Raw genomic sequence first — 16,665 nt, forward strand, 5'->3', positions numbered from 1 at the left:
AAGCAGGTCCTTGGTGAATCCATTGCTTAACGAAAATTATCCAAAACTTGCGGAAGAGGAACGCATACTCCCCAGGGGAACGCGTGTCACTCTTGCTCAACTTCGTTCTGGATACTGTAACAGGTTAAACTCTTACCTATCCAGAATCAACCCTGACATACAAAATGTATGCCCCGCTTGCAATGTGTCCCCACATGACACCAACCATCTCTTCAATTGTAATGTGGAACCAACGCCTCTAACACCCCTTTCTTTATGGTCCACCCCTGTTGAAACGGCAAGTTTCCTTGGACTCCTAGAAGTCAAATCAATGGTTGTGAAGTAGCGAGAGTTGTCAAGACTACACAAGGTGGCGTTTATATCCGCAACAGTGTAGGTGTCAGGGATCGTTACAGCGTTAAGCCTTTTGTAATCTATCACCATTCGGTACTGTTTCTCCCCATTGGGCTTAGGTTTCTTAGGAACCACCCAAATAGGAGAGTTATATGGGCTCTTGGATGGTCGGATAACTCCTTCTTCTAACAAATCGTACACTTGTCGGTCGACCTCTACCCTCATACAAGAAGGATAGGGATAGCTTTTGCTATAAATGGGTTCAGGGGTTGTTGTCTTGATTTCAGCTCGTACGCAAGTGTCTACTAATTCCGTCCCGTTAAGGGCTAAGAAAAGATCGCTAAATTTATCAATAAGGTTACACAATTTTCCTCCTGTCTCAGGAGGGAGATCTTTAGACAACGTATAATTCACCTGCGTACATGTGCAGACTTTCAATGGAATTTTGTATTTGTTTAGTTTCAGGATGTTTTTTCCTATCAGCTATAGCGCCTATATCCCTAAGTGTGTCGTCTCCTATGATCTCGTCAAATTACGTCAATCCTGGGAGCACAACGAAGGTTGTCTCAGAGTCATTACCTATGTCTTTAAATAGTTTTAAATTTTAAATATTTCCGCCAACTGATTTTACGGAGAAAGGGGTTTCTTGCTTTACGACCGTTCGGCTGATGAAATTTTTTTGGCACCGGTGTCAATGAGAAAATCTAGGATGCGGCCGTCAGGGAGTACATACTCTATGTAAGGTACGCTAGATGGCCGTCGGATAATAAATTCTCCTCCTGTGAATATTGTGCCTTCTGTAGGTAGTTATTCACTTCGTCGTTGGTGCTTTCTGTTTCTATGTTAAGCAGCTTTTGCTGTTTCCGCGGAAGATTGTCTAACTTTGCACCTCGTTTAAAAGGATTTGGTCTATTCATGTAATTTACTTTACGGGACTGGGTAGATTGGTCTATGTCCATTTTCTCGATGGGTGGCTGAGAGGCTTTTGGAGGATCTCGTTTTGGTACAGTGTATCCACCTCGTTTTTCAAAGAGGTATCGACGCTCCTGGGGACGATATGTCGTCCTAGGTGGTAGCGGAGGTGCCTTGTTGCCCTCTAGGCCATGCATGCGTTCTGGCATGGTGTTCATTGGTGCGATGATGCGATTATTGAATCGCGTAGTATGTTCCGTGTAATTTCTTACGTTTGTATTTTGTAATTCGAGGCACCTTGAATATGCCTCGGGTAGAGTCTTTGGACGCTGAACCAGGAGCATCTTCGAGAGATCCCCATTTAGAACAGTTTAGGGATTCAAGGGGTTGTGTAGCGCAACATATAGCTTCTCCAACCCAATTGTCAACCTCACCTTCGAGCGGTGAATCCCGTTTCACTAACAGACGAGGCTCTGGCGACCCCAAGCTCCTCATGGAACTTGGGGGTGGGGAGGGAGGGATGGCCTGAAGGTTCAATGTGGCCATATAAATCTTTCCCGAGATGGTCGGGCCAGCACCTTATTGGTGCTGTGTTGCCGGAGCGTATCGGATCTGTATCCGACAAAGGACCATCACATCGATAACACTCCCCAAAGCCTTCGGGGAGTAACCTACTCGCTACAACAACAACAACAACAGAGATCCCCATTCAATCCGCGGATGAACACATCCAGCGCGAGGTTCCTGTACGTGTCTATAAGTACCCGCACTGTCTCCGGAGAATATTTCTCAGTTTTAAGTTTATTAATTTTTAGAGCAAATTGGTGATTCACGGCTCCGAAGAAGTCATCGAGCCGTGAATCCTTTTGAGAGAGTTGGTGAAGTTGGTACTCCAAGGTGCAGATGTCACGTTTATCCGCATAATGGAGTGATAGACATTCTTTCATGGCGGCCCAGTCAGCGTCAAAAATACTATAGGATATGAGGGCAGTATCGGCGGGCCCTCGTATCTTTTGGCGAACGTGTTGTAAAATTGCCCGATAGATGGGCTTATTGTTCACTGGCTCGAAATTCTTAAGGATGCTTTCGACAGCGTGCACCCACGACTCAAACATCGTTGGATTACCATTAAAAATTTGTAACTCTTTTACGGAGTCCGGAAGCCTCGAGGTATCCTTTAATTCCGCCTCAGTTGCTGAAGCTCGGGGTTGAACTGGAGCTTCTACCGTTTCTCGCTCCGGAGTAGCAGCTTCTATTGAAGCGATTCTGCTTTGGAATGTGTCCAAGCACGATACACGCCTCTCCAGACCATTTATTTGGTCCATAAGTGCATTCACGGCACCTGTCAAATTTGTAACTGTAACCTGGAGTGAATCCATCCTGGAAGACGAAAGAGAAGAAATATGGAAACAACAAGAAATATTACTCACGTAACCAGGATAAGCATTTAATTGTTCAATCTAATTTATAGCCTTTATTTAGCTAATATTTTTCTTTCACTTATTGGCTTTTGATTCCTTTTTTAAATATAGCTTTAATTTAGCTAATTGTTTCACTTGATTATACTTCACTCCAATTCACTTCACTACTGGTCCCTGCTCGGGCGCCAGGAAGGCCCAACTTGCCCTGCAATGGAACACAGAAAAGTTAGATTTACAGTAATTTATTGAAATAGCGGGTTAGTAGTCCACGATGCAACTGCTACTTTGATGCGTGCTGCTTCCTTTTATAGACTTGTTGCTCTGCTGCCTTGGGGTGCGCAGTATTTGGCGCTCGCTTAGGCCCTAGCTTCTCACGGTTGACATGCACTGAGGGCATGTGCAAGTATTTCACAATCATGTGAAACATAATTTGTTGACGCTACTTTCTGGCTCTGTTGGTATGATTCTTATTGCGTAACCATTAATACGTGGTACTAATCATGAACTTGGTTTCCCACAGGTGTATATGGTGAAATATCATTGGCCTTGAATTAGGGTGTTGGGTTGCAAAATGGTATGACTGCAATTATGCTGATACAGCGGCACGTGTACAGGTAGAGTGTGGGAATGGAATATGTTGGGAGCCGCAGTGTGTTAACTTGTATTATACAAACAAACAACATATGTCTTACCGATGTAGACGAACTCATAGGAGTCAAGTATAGATGGAACTCACACGTTAATTATCTTTCACTCTTACTAAAAAATAGGTAAAAGATCATAAAATATGTATCAAGCTCTAAGTTCAACTGCGACATTAGCTGTCTCATATCTGTCGTAAAGGCACTTATTGAATCAAAAATAAATTACGGCATATTCCTTTACGGATATACGTCTGAAAAAAAACATCAAAAAACTTCAATGCACAATTAACTTTGCAGCACGCCTAACTTTGGGAGCCTTCCGAACCACGCGCATCCGTAACATATTGTATTGAAGCTAATCTACGTACAATAAAAAACAACCGAGACTTCATCACAACAAACCTCTTCAAAAACCTCTTAACTAGCCATGACACTCCGATCCAAAACATAATCGACAATTTTACAAAACAATGACAAAACAAAAATCCAGAGTCCGTTGTTTCTAAAACTATACATCAATGTTCCCTTCTAAATATCCCATACTCTTTCGAACCCTCACTTACAGTAAATATCACACCTTGGAAATTCCCCGCACCGGCTATAGCAACTTCAATGCGTACTCACAACAAGTCATCTATCCCACCGTCACTATATCAACAATTCGTTTCTGTCATTATAAATTATGTGGTGTCGCGTCTGAGTCCTAAACATAATTTTCAAAGTCTTAGAGGGCGAATTACCGTCCTCAATAATTATTTGATTTTTAAAGCAGTTAATAGGATTCTGTATCGTGGGAATAGGTTTAGTGAGTGACTCTTCGCTATGTACAGTATCACCCGTAGAGGAGCCTGAATCCTGCAAACCGTTAATATGTTGACGCGATAGCGCATCCGCCACAACATTGTCCTTCCCTGGCTTGTAAAAAAATTTGGGGGAAAACTTCTCCACAAACGCTCGCCAACGCTTCAGTTTCGCGTTTGGATTCTTGTCTGATATAGCAAAAGTAAGGGGATGGTGGTCTGTGTAGATATTGAGCTGTTTAACGCCATAAAGAAAATTTGTCAATTTTTAAAGCGACCACACTATTGCTAACAGTTCACGCTCATTCGTGACGTAATTTTCTTCCGTGGCGGAAAGAGTACGGGAAATCATGGTCATAGGGCGACCTCCTTGTGAGAGTACTGCACCCAATGCATGCGAAGAAGCATCCGTTGTTAAGTCAAATTGCTTCTCAAAATCAGGGTAGAGTAAGAGAACATCCTCTGAAGCGAGAATTTCCTTAATCTTCTTAAAGACTTTTAACGCATCTTCGTCCAACTGAATATGGTCATTTTTAGAACGACTGGCACTAAGATTTCCGTTTTCCCCTCGAAGATATCTAGTTAGCGGTTTAACGATTGCCGCATAATCCTTAACAAACCGTTGGAAGTACTCAGAGAGTCCGAGGAATGACCGTAAGGCACGAAGTGTTTTAGGGGTTTCATACTTGACAATGTCTTGCACTTTGTCTGGACAGGTTTTTATTCCCTCACCAGAAACAATAAATCCGAGAAACTCTACCTCATTCTTCATGAACTTGGATTTTTCAAGCGAAACTCGCATGTTTGCTTCGTAAACCTTTCCAAGAATGCGCTTAACATCCACCACATGCTGTTCCTCGTTTTTGGAGAAGATAATGACGTCGTCGACGTAAACGTGGCAGCATTTGCCAATCTCCTCTCGCAGAACGTCATCAATTGCCCGCTGAAAAATGCAGGGCGCGTTCTTAAGACCGAATGGAAGACGACAGAACTCGTACTTTCCATTATTAACTGAAAAGGCATTTTTTTCCCTGTCTCGTTCATCAAGTTTTATCTGGTGAAACCCGGATTTCAAGAGTGGTAAACAAGGATGACCTTCCCAGATTAGTCAAGATGACCGAGGTATCGGGAATCGGGTACTTGTCATTAACCGTTTTTTCATTAAATTTTCTAAAATCAATAACCAGACGCATCTTTTTCTCACCCGATGCGGTAATTCCCTTCTTTCCAACGACCCATATTGGATTATTATAAGGCGACCGTGAAGGTCTTATTATGCCATTACGGAGAAGATCTGGGATTTCCCCGTTGACGAAGTCAGCTGAAGCCATTGGGTACGAGTATGCTCTGGAGTAGACAGGGTTGTCATTAGTAGTTCTTATGGACCCTACTATCTTTGTATTATAGGGAAGGAATTCATTTGGGGTTGCAAAAGCTCCCGAACACTCCCTTATTATTAGAGATTCGATCCTCACGACTACTATTGTGTTGTATCGCATTCACGTCGCCACAAGGGAAATATATGAGGGTTTCGGTTTTACTATCATAATGGATAACCCCGTTCCTCAGGTCCCAATCTGCGCCTATATCCCTGAGGAAATCTAACCCTATGATGCCATCAAAAGTCCGCAAGGATGGCAGAATGTAAAATTGCACATTTTTCCAAAGAAATGTATAGTGCATTTATGTCTAATTTCGTCTGTTCCATGTATTGAGTTCACAAGGAAGGGCTTCTCTGTTCTCTTGATCCCCTTAAGAAAATCCAAATTCCTTACGTAATTTTTCGCGGCACCTGTATCAAAAATTTTAGTTCCCCTCCTGCGAACGATCTGCTGACGTAGGGCAGAAGGGACCTTGTCCTAAAAAATTAATGTCGTCCGTTGGTTGGTCCAAGTAGGAGTCCTCGAATTGTATGTTATTTTCGCCATCCAAATTTTGGCCAACAGGCAAATCCTCATCACAAGCTTGCTCCTCATCCCAATATTCCAGCGCTCCCAGGTGATTTAGACGCTGCTGCTTTGGTAACGTCCTTCTATCGCTTTCAACTCTCCTCTTTTGAGCTCACTCACCATTTCTTAGTGCCCCCTGGGTCCTGTAAGAATTAAAAGGATTTCTTTGGGGCAGGCTACCCGCGGTAGGTCCCGATCGAATCGGTTGACGCGGCGGTTGACCGTTTTCCTATAGTGTGAAAGGGTAGGATCAACCTCCATCGGCACCACTACATCCTGACGTCCTACTTCGCTTCTCCGATATTAATTTTGGGTATTGTGCTGAGCTGTCCACTGCAAAGTCCCCAAAGATCGTTCACTCCTATTGAAGAAGGATTGGGCAAATGAAGACCTTGCTTGATTGGCTTCCAGCTCATGTGCAAGAGCCAAAGCCGCAGGCATGTCAGTAGGCCTCGAGGAAAACAAAACATCACATAAAGGTCTGTTAAGTCCCGAAATAAACACACGCAGTGCGTCCTGGCGATACTTTTGATTCAAAGTGCTTATAAGTTCAGAATTTCCATTATAGGTCATCACTGTTTTATTTACAAGAAGTGTCAATTTCCGTTGCACGTCGTCATAGAACTGTAAAATATTTTTGCCACCCTGTCTTAATGTCGACATTTCCTGTTCAATCATATGGACTGGTCTCTTGTCAGAGTAGTAAAGTCCAGCCTGGCGATAATCGCCTTAAAATTTAAAACAGTATTAAAGGAGGCAAGGACAGCATCGGCTGCCCCGGTAACCTTATTCCTGATTATAGCCACCGCCTGATAGGGACGAGAACTGCCGTCATAGGCTTCATATAATTTGTACGCCTCTTGAGCTGCGTTCCTCCACGACACGTATCGTGACTGCGTCCCGTTAAATTCAGGAAGTGACTTTATGACGTCGAGTGACTCATCGCACTGGACGTTTCCTATAATTATTACAGGTGAATATTCTACAACTACAGCTGGGGTCGTTTCCAAAGCCGCAAGTCTGTTAGTAAGTGTGTTAATAGTTCTCTGAAAGTCTCTCTTCGCTTGTTCACTAGCAGCCTTTATGGCCGCCGTCATTAAAGCCTGCACAGTTGCTGAGTCCATGGTCAATCACTCACAAGCACAAAACCCACATAAAAACTCAAAAAAGAGAAAAACAAACATCAATTCAATCAAACAAAAAAAAAAACAACAAAAAACTCCGATTATGTCCTCAGCAAGGATCTGGCAAGACGGTATTGGCCCCCCTTTTCAACCAGGCAAACCAAATGAGCACAACCTTTTTAGTCAATCAATCGGATTATACCAATTTGTTAAATTGAACAAAAATTTATAGATTACTTCTTTAGTATTATTTTTATTGTTTTAAAACTTGCTTGTAAATTTTTCAAATCGAAGAAAAATTTATAGATCACTTCTATAGCGCCAAGAAAATCGTCTCACTTTCTGCTGATCACTCTACTTACGTGTTTAATCTAATTCTTATCATCTTAATCCCAAAGTGGCAGCGTAACAGCAATTGCTCGTATCCCACGATGGCAACGTCTATTCGTGACGTGCAAAGCCTAAGTTATTATTTAATTATTCTCCTTATGAGAACTTTCAAATTTATTTGGCAGCTGTTAACCCGTTATTTTTGTTAAATCGAGTTGGAGTTTTGACTCTTTGACGTATTAGCTCGCGAAATGTTCTATTCACTAACCGGATTCTATGAATATCGCGGCCACGTTAAACAAACGTCTTCTTATGAAGATTTTTTCGTTCAATTAATGTTGATCCTTTTATAAGGATATTTTTCCCGTGGCCCCACGTTGGGCGCGAGTAAATCCTTTTAAATAAAACGATTTTTTTATTTTTTAGATATTTATTCCTACTAATACTTAGTAGTAGCCGGTATAACGAATAGTTAAAGTCGCGAGTCTGCCAAAGAGTAAAGTCAATTAAATTATCAAGCCAACCAAAACCACAAACACCATCATTTACTGATCTCTATTCTACCCTGCTCTAACTTACTGCAACCCTATCTACTATTTCTGTCGTTGCTGCGCTGCCGTTATTGCCTCTGCCAGTGCATCCGCTATTGCCACAGTTGTTTACTGCAATTCAACATGTCGTTTTGTTTGTCTTAATGTTTTGTACGGCATTCACAAATAGCAGACTTATCGTCAGCATTTCTTGTGAGAAAATAATGTGTGGGTAGCTGCCCACTGACATAGCAGATCTTGTTATAGTAGCAGCACATAGCAGGTGCAGTTTCTATTACTTTAAAATTAGTTGGAATGACAAGTGTTAGCCTTAACTGAATCCAATGAGTACGAAGCCCGTGTCAAATTATCATGACTGGGCTTATTGCTGATATTTTTTGTTGATTGGAATTTATGCAAGTTTTCGTGCATAAGCACGTAGCCGGTGTTAACTTATACAAAGCAAGGGAATGTAGCCTTCTTAAGTATCCGTACGTTTTCTCAGAACATGTTAACAAAACATACACGTTTGTCAATTGATTGCCCAAAGGAGGTCCTTATAAACCTACACTGCAATTTCTACAGAGCTTAGCATACTTAAACACAATTTTTATGAAATTGAATTTTGATAAATTGGCTACAAGTCCACATTTTTTATTTATTGTATAATTCAAGCGTAGCTCTTGAAGAGGGAATTGTTATACCATTTTATATGGAGAACATTGCCCTGTAGCTCTGCAGGTTAGCGACTAGTTATGAGAGTTCTTTTGCCCGTTGTACCGGGGATCACCTTGGGGCAGGCACCTCCTATTCACATTCTGTGCCCTTTTAGCATTGACATTTATGTAGCGTCCCACAAACGTAACAAATTAAACACCTACCACTCACTGCAAACTTTGGTGGTAGACTTTTTCTGAACACTGCAGAGGCATGATAATAGGGCCATGCTAAAACAACAGGATTTTTCGCGTATTTTTTTCTGCCTTGGGGTCAACCTCTCATAAAGATATGAGTCATCAACCAATGTATGAGTCATTATCCATTATTTTTCAATCAAATTGCATGTTTTACTGTATTCTCAATCGATATTTATGCACATAAATCATGCTAAAGCATATTATTATTGTCTCAGATGACCATTGCGTTTTCATCCTGAAGGAAATTTCAATCCCGGAAAACCACAATTTCGCCTTAAACAGTAACGGTATGGAAACACTTTTAGCAAAACAACAAACATTATGAAACTTCAAAAATCCCCAAATACGTCAAAAAATTTTGACTACCTTCTTTTTTATACCTTGGTACATTCGATTATTGAATACAAAAAAAAACGTTTAAACAGCAATATATCGGCACTCTGATGTTTGGGAATGTACCTACCTAGCCTTTTGTAGCAATATAGGAGTATTACATATATGCAAAAACTTGTTTCTAATTGAAAAAAGAAATGTTTTTTAAGGTTTTGATTTGCTTTGGGCGGGACTTGAACCCAGGACCTTCGGTGTGACAGAACAGAAATTTGTTTTTACAATTTCGAATTCATGTATTAAGAGTGGCAATGTTCTTATAGAATTTCTCAAACATTTTTAATTTTCACCATCGGATTCTCAAATCAGATATCTATCTGATACACCTATCGACAATTTTTGATAAAAATTGGGTAGTCAACGTCCTATAAAATGTTACTAAAATTTATTAATTACATGTTTTACCACATTATATCTTTGCAGCAATTTCGTAAACTTTCAGTGCCCGCATTCGTGCTTGAATTAGATAGCCGCAGTGACGCCGAAGAAATCCAAAACATTCTTGGCGAGATAACTGGAGGTAGAACGGTAAGCAAATACAAAAGTGTGGTCAGGGGTTGTGAAGCGCAACCTTCAGGGAGTGTCTTTTCGCTATGCAGTACTGCTAAAATGACACTTAACATGATAGTATTTTGCTTAAATGAAAGTATGTTGAGTTAATTTATGAGAGTCAGACGTGTTTTTAAGTTGTAAGTTGTTTAATTCATTGATTAAATTTTTTAATCAAAAACACCTGCGAACAGAGACTTAAATGGTTATTGCTGTTAAATTTTTGAAATAACAAATGTGAAAGAATTTCGAATGTGATAATTAAAAATTTTATCTGGGAAAATGCAGAATCCGGAGCCAATAAGGCATCGATGTGCTAAACACAAAAATGCAATAAAGGATTAATCGGGAATAAGATTGCAGGGAGTGCATGGTAAGGTGTATACAAAATGTCCATATGACGATGAGGGAAATACAGGAGACAGTTAAGTCAAATGGGATACACGTAAACAAATAAATCGGCAAGCTCGAAAAAATAATAAGAAACAACCCAGCCATAATTTTTGAAAATTTGGATCAAAAAGTATTCCAATATCATACCCAATATTAAATCTAAGTATTTTCTATTCGAAAATTATTGTATCGTCGGGAGAAAAAGTTACTCAAGCGGTGTTTTCTCTTGAATAATAATCTTTGATCAATATTTAAAAAAAAATTATTCATATTTGAATTTTTCAATTATTTAGACCATAGATCACATAATCGTTGTATGAAAGAATCCGGAAGTGAACTGTTTGAACCGCAGATAATTGGGAATAACCCACTTAACCGATATACGCACTGACTACAACATCAGATATGATGAAACACATTTAAATAATGACAACTTGACTAGACCTAAACAAAATCATAATTTATTACGTGAATTGTTTTAAAACCGGTTTTTGTATATATGGCAAAAAATTGGATGCCATTAAAGCGGATGTCCAACACGACCTCAGACATCAGCGAACAGTTTAAAAATGTATTTTTGATGAGACGCTTTTCGTGCACAAATAAACTTGGACGGCTTGCCAATCAACTGCGTAGTGGAGGCCTGTTTGGAAAATACCTACTTCTTAACCTTTTTTATACGTAGCAGCGAATGTTGGACTAGGACACCACTCATACTGATCTTTCATCCAATTCTTCTTGACTTGGTTGGAACGTTTTTAACCCACTGCTGCAACTTCACATTATCACAAAGATTAGCAGTCTCAATTATCATCGCTACTGCTGCAAGGAATATGCTTGGTTGAAGGTATCCTTTGGTTTGTTGTTATTGTAGTTGTAGCGGTGCTTCGCCCCATCTAATAGCTGCGACCACTCACAAATTGTTATCAATATTTTCTAACGAGAGTCCAAGGAAAATTGCAGTTTCAACAGTGGTGAACCAGAGAGAGAGAGGGGTCTTAGAGGCTTTGGTTCCACATTGCAATTGAGAAGATGGTTGGTGTCATGTGGGGACACATTGCAAGCAGGACATGCATTATGTATGACGGGGTTGAATTTGGATAGGTAAGAGTTTAACCTCTTACAGTATCCAGATCGAAGTTGAGTTAGAGACGCGCGTCGCCCAGGGAGGTTGCTTTCCTTTTCTGCGAGTTGAGGGTATATGACTTTAAGAACGAGGTTCGCCGGGCAATTCCTGGCATAGAGGTCCGATGCTTTTTTGTGGATATCTCTGAGGCTAAATTCTCAGGTGCCGTATTTCATCGACGCGGATGTCCAATATGGTTGTTGTTGTTGTAGTAGTGCTTCGCCCCATTCAATTGATGTGACCACTCGCATATTGTCATCAATATCCTCCAACGGGTTAGGTTAGGTTGAACTGGCCGGTCCATGAGGACCTCACATAGACTGAATGAGTCTGTAGTGTTACCAGAAGTTTATATTAACTACCAAACTGTAAAACCCTATCAAAAACCAGGACTTATGTTATAAAATAACTCCGTCGTCTTGGCAAATACTAAAACCTTTCTAGGATTTAAGCCGCTTTCTGCTTCTAGATCTGACAGCTGTATCACTCTTTATAGCTGGAGTCTTAGCTTGGCAAGCGCAGGGCACGAGCACAAAACGTGCTCGATCGTTTCCTCCTCCAACCCGCACTTCCTACATCTGCATCTCTGACCAAGCCTAATTTAAAGGCATGTGACGCCAGAAGGCAGTGTCGAGCCAGAATACACGGCATGAGTCTATAGTTGTTGTTGTTGTTGTAGCAATGCTCGCCCCACCTAATAGCCGCGACCGATCACAAATTGCCATCAATATCCTCTAACGGGAGTCCAAGGAAACTTGCCGTTTCAACAGGGGTGGACCATAAGGAAAGGGGGGTTAGAGGCGTTGGTTCCACATTACAATTGAAGAGATGGTTGGTGTCATGTGGGGACACATTGCAAGCGGGGCATACATTTTGTGTGTCACAGTATCCAGAACGAAGTTGAGCAAGAGTGACACGCGTTTCCCTGGGGATTATGCGTTCCTCTTCCGCAAGTTTTGGATAATTTTCGTTAAGTACTGGATTCACCGGGCAATTCCCGGCATAAAGGTCCGACGCCTGTTTATGGAGTTCACCAAGGACCTGCTTGTGTTTTTTCACTTCATACGGCTGGGTTCTCAGGTGCCGAATTTCCTCAAAATGCTTACGGAGATGACTCCTTAAGCCCCTAGGCGGTGCTGGTTCATCAATCAGATGTCTGTTGGGATGCCCAGGTTTCTGGGTATTCAACAGGAACTGTTTGGTCAGCATCTCATTTCTCTCCCTGATGGGGAGTATTCTCGCCTCATTATGCAGACGGTGTTCTGGGGACATAAGAAGACAGCCCGTGGCGATTCTGAGCGCAGTATTTTGGCACGCCTGTAGTTTCTTCCAGTGGGTGATTTTTAGGCTTGGCGACCATATGGGTGACGCGTAGCACGTAATCGGCTGGCTAATTGCTTTGTATGTAGTCATGAGCGTTTCTTTATCTTTTCCCCAAGTACTGCCAGCGAGGGATTTGAGGATTTTGTTACGGCTCTGAATTCTCGGAACAATTGCGGCTGCGTGCTCACCAAAATGTAGATCCTGATCAAACGTCACACCCAAGATTTTGGGGTGTCGGACAGTCGGTAGCGTAGTGCCATCGACGTGGATGTTCAAAATGGTCGACATTTGGGGCGTCCATGTTGTAAATAAGGTCGCGGAAGATTTAGTCGGTGATAATGCCAGGTTTCGCGAGGCGAAAAAACTGGAGAGATCAGGGAGGTAGCCGTTTATTTTATTGCATAGCGCATCGATCTTTGGGCCTGGGCCTGTGGCCATTATTGTGCAGTCATCGGCGTAGGAAACGATTGTGACTCCTTCCGGTGGTGAAGGTAGCTTAGATATGTAGAAATTAAACAAAAGTGGGGATAGGACACCACCCTGTGGCACCCCCTGTTTAATTCTCCTTGGTTTTGATGTTTCGTTTCTAAATTGCACCGATGCCTGCCGACCACCCAGATAATTTGCGGTCCACCTTTTAAGACATGGGGGAAGGGTAGACCCTTCCAGGTCCTGCAGTAACGAGCCATGGTTGACCGTATCAAAAGCTTTTGATAGGTCTAGCGCTACGAGTACTGTTCTATGGTGGGGGTATTGATTTAAACCGCAATTTATCTGGGTGCTAATGGCATTCAGCGCGGTGGTAGTGCTATGGAGTTTTCTGAAGCCATGCTGATGAGGGGCTAGCTGCAAATTTGCTTGGAAATAATAAGCGTCTTTGCCACTGGCGATAGGAGAGATATCGGAGGATACGACTCACCTGTGTTAGCTGGTTTCCCAGGCTTTAGTAGCGGGACCACCTTGGCCATTTTCCATTTCTCAGGTATGACAAAGGTGGAAAGAGACAGATTGAAGACATATTTAAATATTTGAACCCCTCTTTCCCTAGGTTTTTAAGCATCGGCATGGCTGCCGTCTGGGCCCACTGCTTTGGATGGTTTAGCACGACCAATGGCGTCCTCAACCTCTTAGCGGTGATGGTGATTGGTGACGCGCTGAATTTGTGTTTATGTGCGCGTCTATTGGCTCTCCGTCTATCTTTGTCGACCGTAGGATGCATTATATATTGTCGGCAGAAAGCGCTCGCGCATTTTTTCGCGTCCGACAGCACTTTGTCGCCAAAGGCGATGGAAACTTTGTCTTTGTGCTTAGTCGGATTCGATAGGGACTTTACGGTGGACCAAAGTTTACCCACACCGGTAGAGAGGTTACAACCTCTTAGGTGCTCCTCCCATTTCGCCCGCTTGTGTTCATCTACAAGCAATCTGATGCGTTGGTTTATATCCCTTATTTGGGGGTCGCCTGGGTCAAGCTGTCTTATAAGGTCACGTTCTCTCGCTAAGTTTGCGGCCTCCGCCGGGAAGTGGGCCGGATTTCGGGAATTCTCCCGGCGGGAATGAAATGTGCCGAGGCGGATTTAATGACCTTACGGAAGGCACGCTCCCCTTGGCGGGCATCAGTCGGGATAGGGAGGGCAGCTTGGCGGCTGTCTGTAAAGGATTTATATTCTTCCCACTTTCCTTTTTTGAAGTTTATGAAAGTGCGTTTTTCAGTGACGATGAAGTCGGCGTTACGCTCAAGCGAAATAAGTATGGGCAGGTGGTCGGATGACAATGTTACCATCGGCTGCCAGTTGACGCAGTTTACGAGTTCTGCGCTCACGATTGAGATATCTGGCGAGCTGTGACAGCTTCCTACCATACGTGTGGGGGCGTCTCCGTTTATTGTGCAGAACGTCGTTTCTTCTATTTGATGAGTCTATAGTCATCTCTCTCTATACTCAGCTGAGCAGAGCTCACAAAGCATATACATTTTGTTCGCATAACGGTATCCCGTAACGGCATAAACTAATCGAGATAGATATAGACTTCTATGCTTCATGCTTTCTTGACTGTTTGTACGCTACGCTCTGCTTGTCCGTTAGTTGCTGGGGGATACGGCGCTGAATATTTGTGATATTTAACACCAACTGCTGTCAGAAAGTTGTTGAATTCTGCAGAAGTGAAATTTGTTCCATTATCAGAAACGACAGTTAGCGGCACGCCGTAAGCCGCAAACACTTCGTCCAACAACGCAATTGTCGCCGTTGCTGTTATAGATTTAGTAACTCTCACTTCTAACCACTTTCTGTATGCGTCCGAGATTACCAGCAACATCGCTCCCTCGAAAGGTCCCGCATAGTCGATATGAATACGTTCCCATGGTCCCTTGGGGTATTGCCAATGATGATCCTCACTTTTTGCCGGTTTGTTTGCTTGTCTTGCACATGCATCACATTGGTTCGCAATATTCTCGATATCATTGTCTATGCCCGGCCAGAATATGAATGAGCGAGCGATCCCTTTCATCTTAACAATTCCTAAATGCCCCGTGTGTAAATTGTCAATCAGTTTTTTTCGATATTTTGGTGGAATAACAACACGATGTTCGAACGTCAAACATCCGGAGGACAACTTATAATTGACTTCTGGGGATTTGTACCCTGCCCTTTTCAAGCACTGGCCACTTTCCAGTAGTTTAATTATTTTACCCATTCGTTCATCTTTTCTGGACTCTCTTGCTATGTGTTCTGAACTTAGTGGTAATTGGTTGATTTGGCGAATCATGAAGTGGTCGAACTCATCATATTCGTCTAGATTCGTCATGGCTGTCTGTTGCAACTGCTTAATTTGTAATGATTTCGGTGGCTGAAAGTGGATGCGTGAAAGTTAGTCGGCATTCGCGTTCGCCTTTGAGCTCTTGTACACTACCTCGAAATCAAATCTGCTTAAAAAGTCTGCGTAGTTCGCCATTCTACTTATGCATAATACTGGAAGTAATTTGTCAGGTTGTAATATTTGTGACAATGGCTTATGATCGATGATTAGTGTCCAATGACGTGCGTATAAATATTTGAAAAATTTCTGAACCACCCACACAATTGCCAATGCCTCTTTGTCAATCTATGGATAGCGTTGTTCTGTAGCATTCAATCTTCGACTTGCGTATGCAATTGGTTGTTGTTGTTGTTGTTGTTGTAGCGATAAGGTTGCTCCACGAAGGCTTTGGGGAGTGTTATCGATGTGATGGTCCTTTGCCGGATACAGATCCGGTACGCTCCGGTACCACAGCACCATTAAGGTGCTGGCCCGACCATCTCGGGAACGATTTATGTGGCCACATTAAACCTTCAGGCCATCCCCTCCCTCCCCAACCCCAAGTTCCATAAGGAGCTTAGGGTCGCCAGAGCCTCGTCTGTTAGTGAAACAGGATTCGCCGCGGATAGGTGAGGTTGACAATTGGGTTTGGAGAAGCTATATGTTGCGCTGGCAACCTGCAGGGTTGCGCTACACAGCCCCTTGAATCTGGTATTTTAGTCGCCTCTTACGACAGGCATACCTACCGCGGGTATATTCTGACCTCCCCTAACCCGCTGGGGGAGTATGCAATTGGTCGTTCGGTCCCGTTCTCTAAACGGTGTGAAAGCACGGCTCCTAGTCCTGTTGGACTCGCGTCTGTTGCAAGTAGTACAGGTAGTGTTGAGTCGTATGGCATCAACACTTGTGGTGAAACCACCGTCTCTTTCAATAGGGCAAACGCTGCGTTTGCCTCCTTAGTCCAGTAAAATTTCTCTCTTTTCAGCATATCCCGCAATGGCCGTGCACTTGTGGGCAAATCTGGAATAAATGCGCTATAATACGTGGTTTTTCCTAAAAACAGCTGTGACTCTTCGAAAGTCGTTGGCTTGGGAGCGTTTAGTACCGCTTCAATGTGTTTTTCGGATTT

The 16,665-nt window shown here is 42.6% G+C and overlaps 1 protein-coding gene across 2 annotated transcripts in view; it reads left to right on the forward strand.

Moving 5' to 3' along the window:
- The window catches only part of Grx1 (Glutaredoxin 1), a 95,569-nt gene that overhangs the window by 4,828 nt on the left and 74,076 nt on the right, over positions 1 to 16,665 (forward strand). The window contains exon 2 of one of the 2 annotated variants that reach the window (XM_067791866.1): positions 9,774 to 9,870. In XM_067791866.1, the coding sequence (XP_067647967.1) occupies positions 9,774 to 9,870 (97 nt within the window). Of the gene's footprint in view, positions 1 to 9,773; positions 9,879 to 16,665 lie in introns of both variants that reach the window. The other variant, XM_067791864.1, reaches the window with a different exon arrangement.

The sequence above is a fragment of the Eurosta solidaginis genome, chromosome 5 (genome assembly GCF_040869045.1).
Source record: "Eurosta solidaginis isolate ZX-2024a chromosome 5, ASM4086904v1, whole genome shotgun sequence".
In the NCBI taxonomy this organism is placed as follows: domain Eukaryota; kingdom Metazoa; phylum Arthropoda; class Insecta; order Diptera; family Tephritidae; genus Eurosta; species Eurosta solidaginis.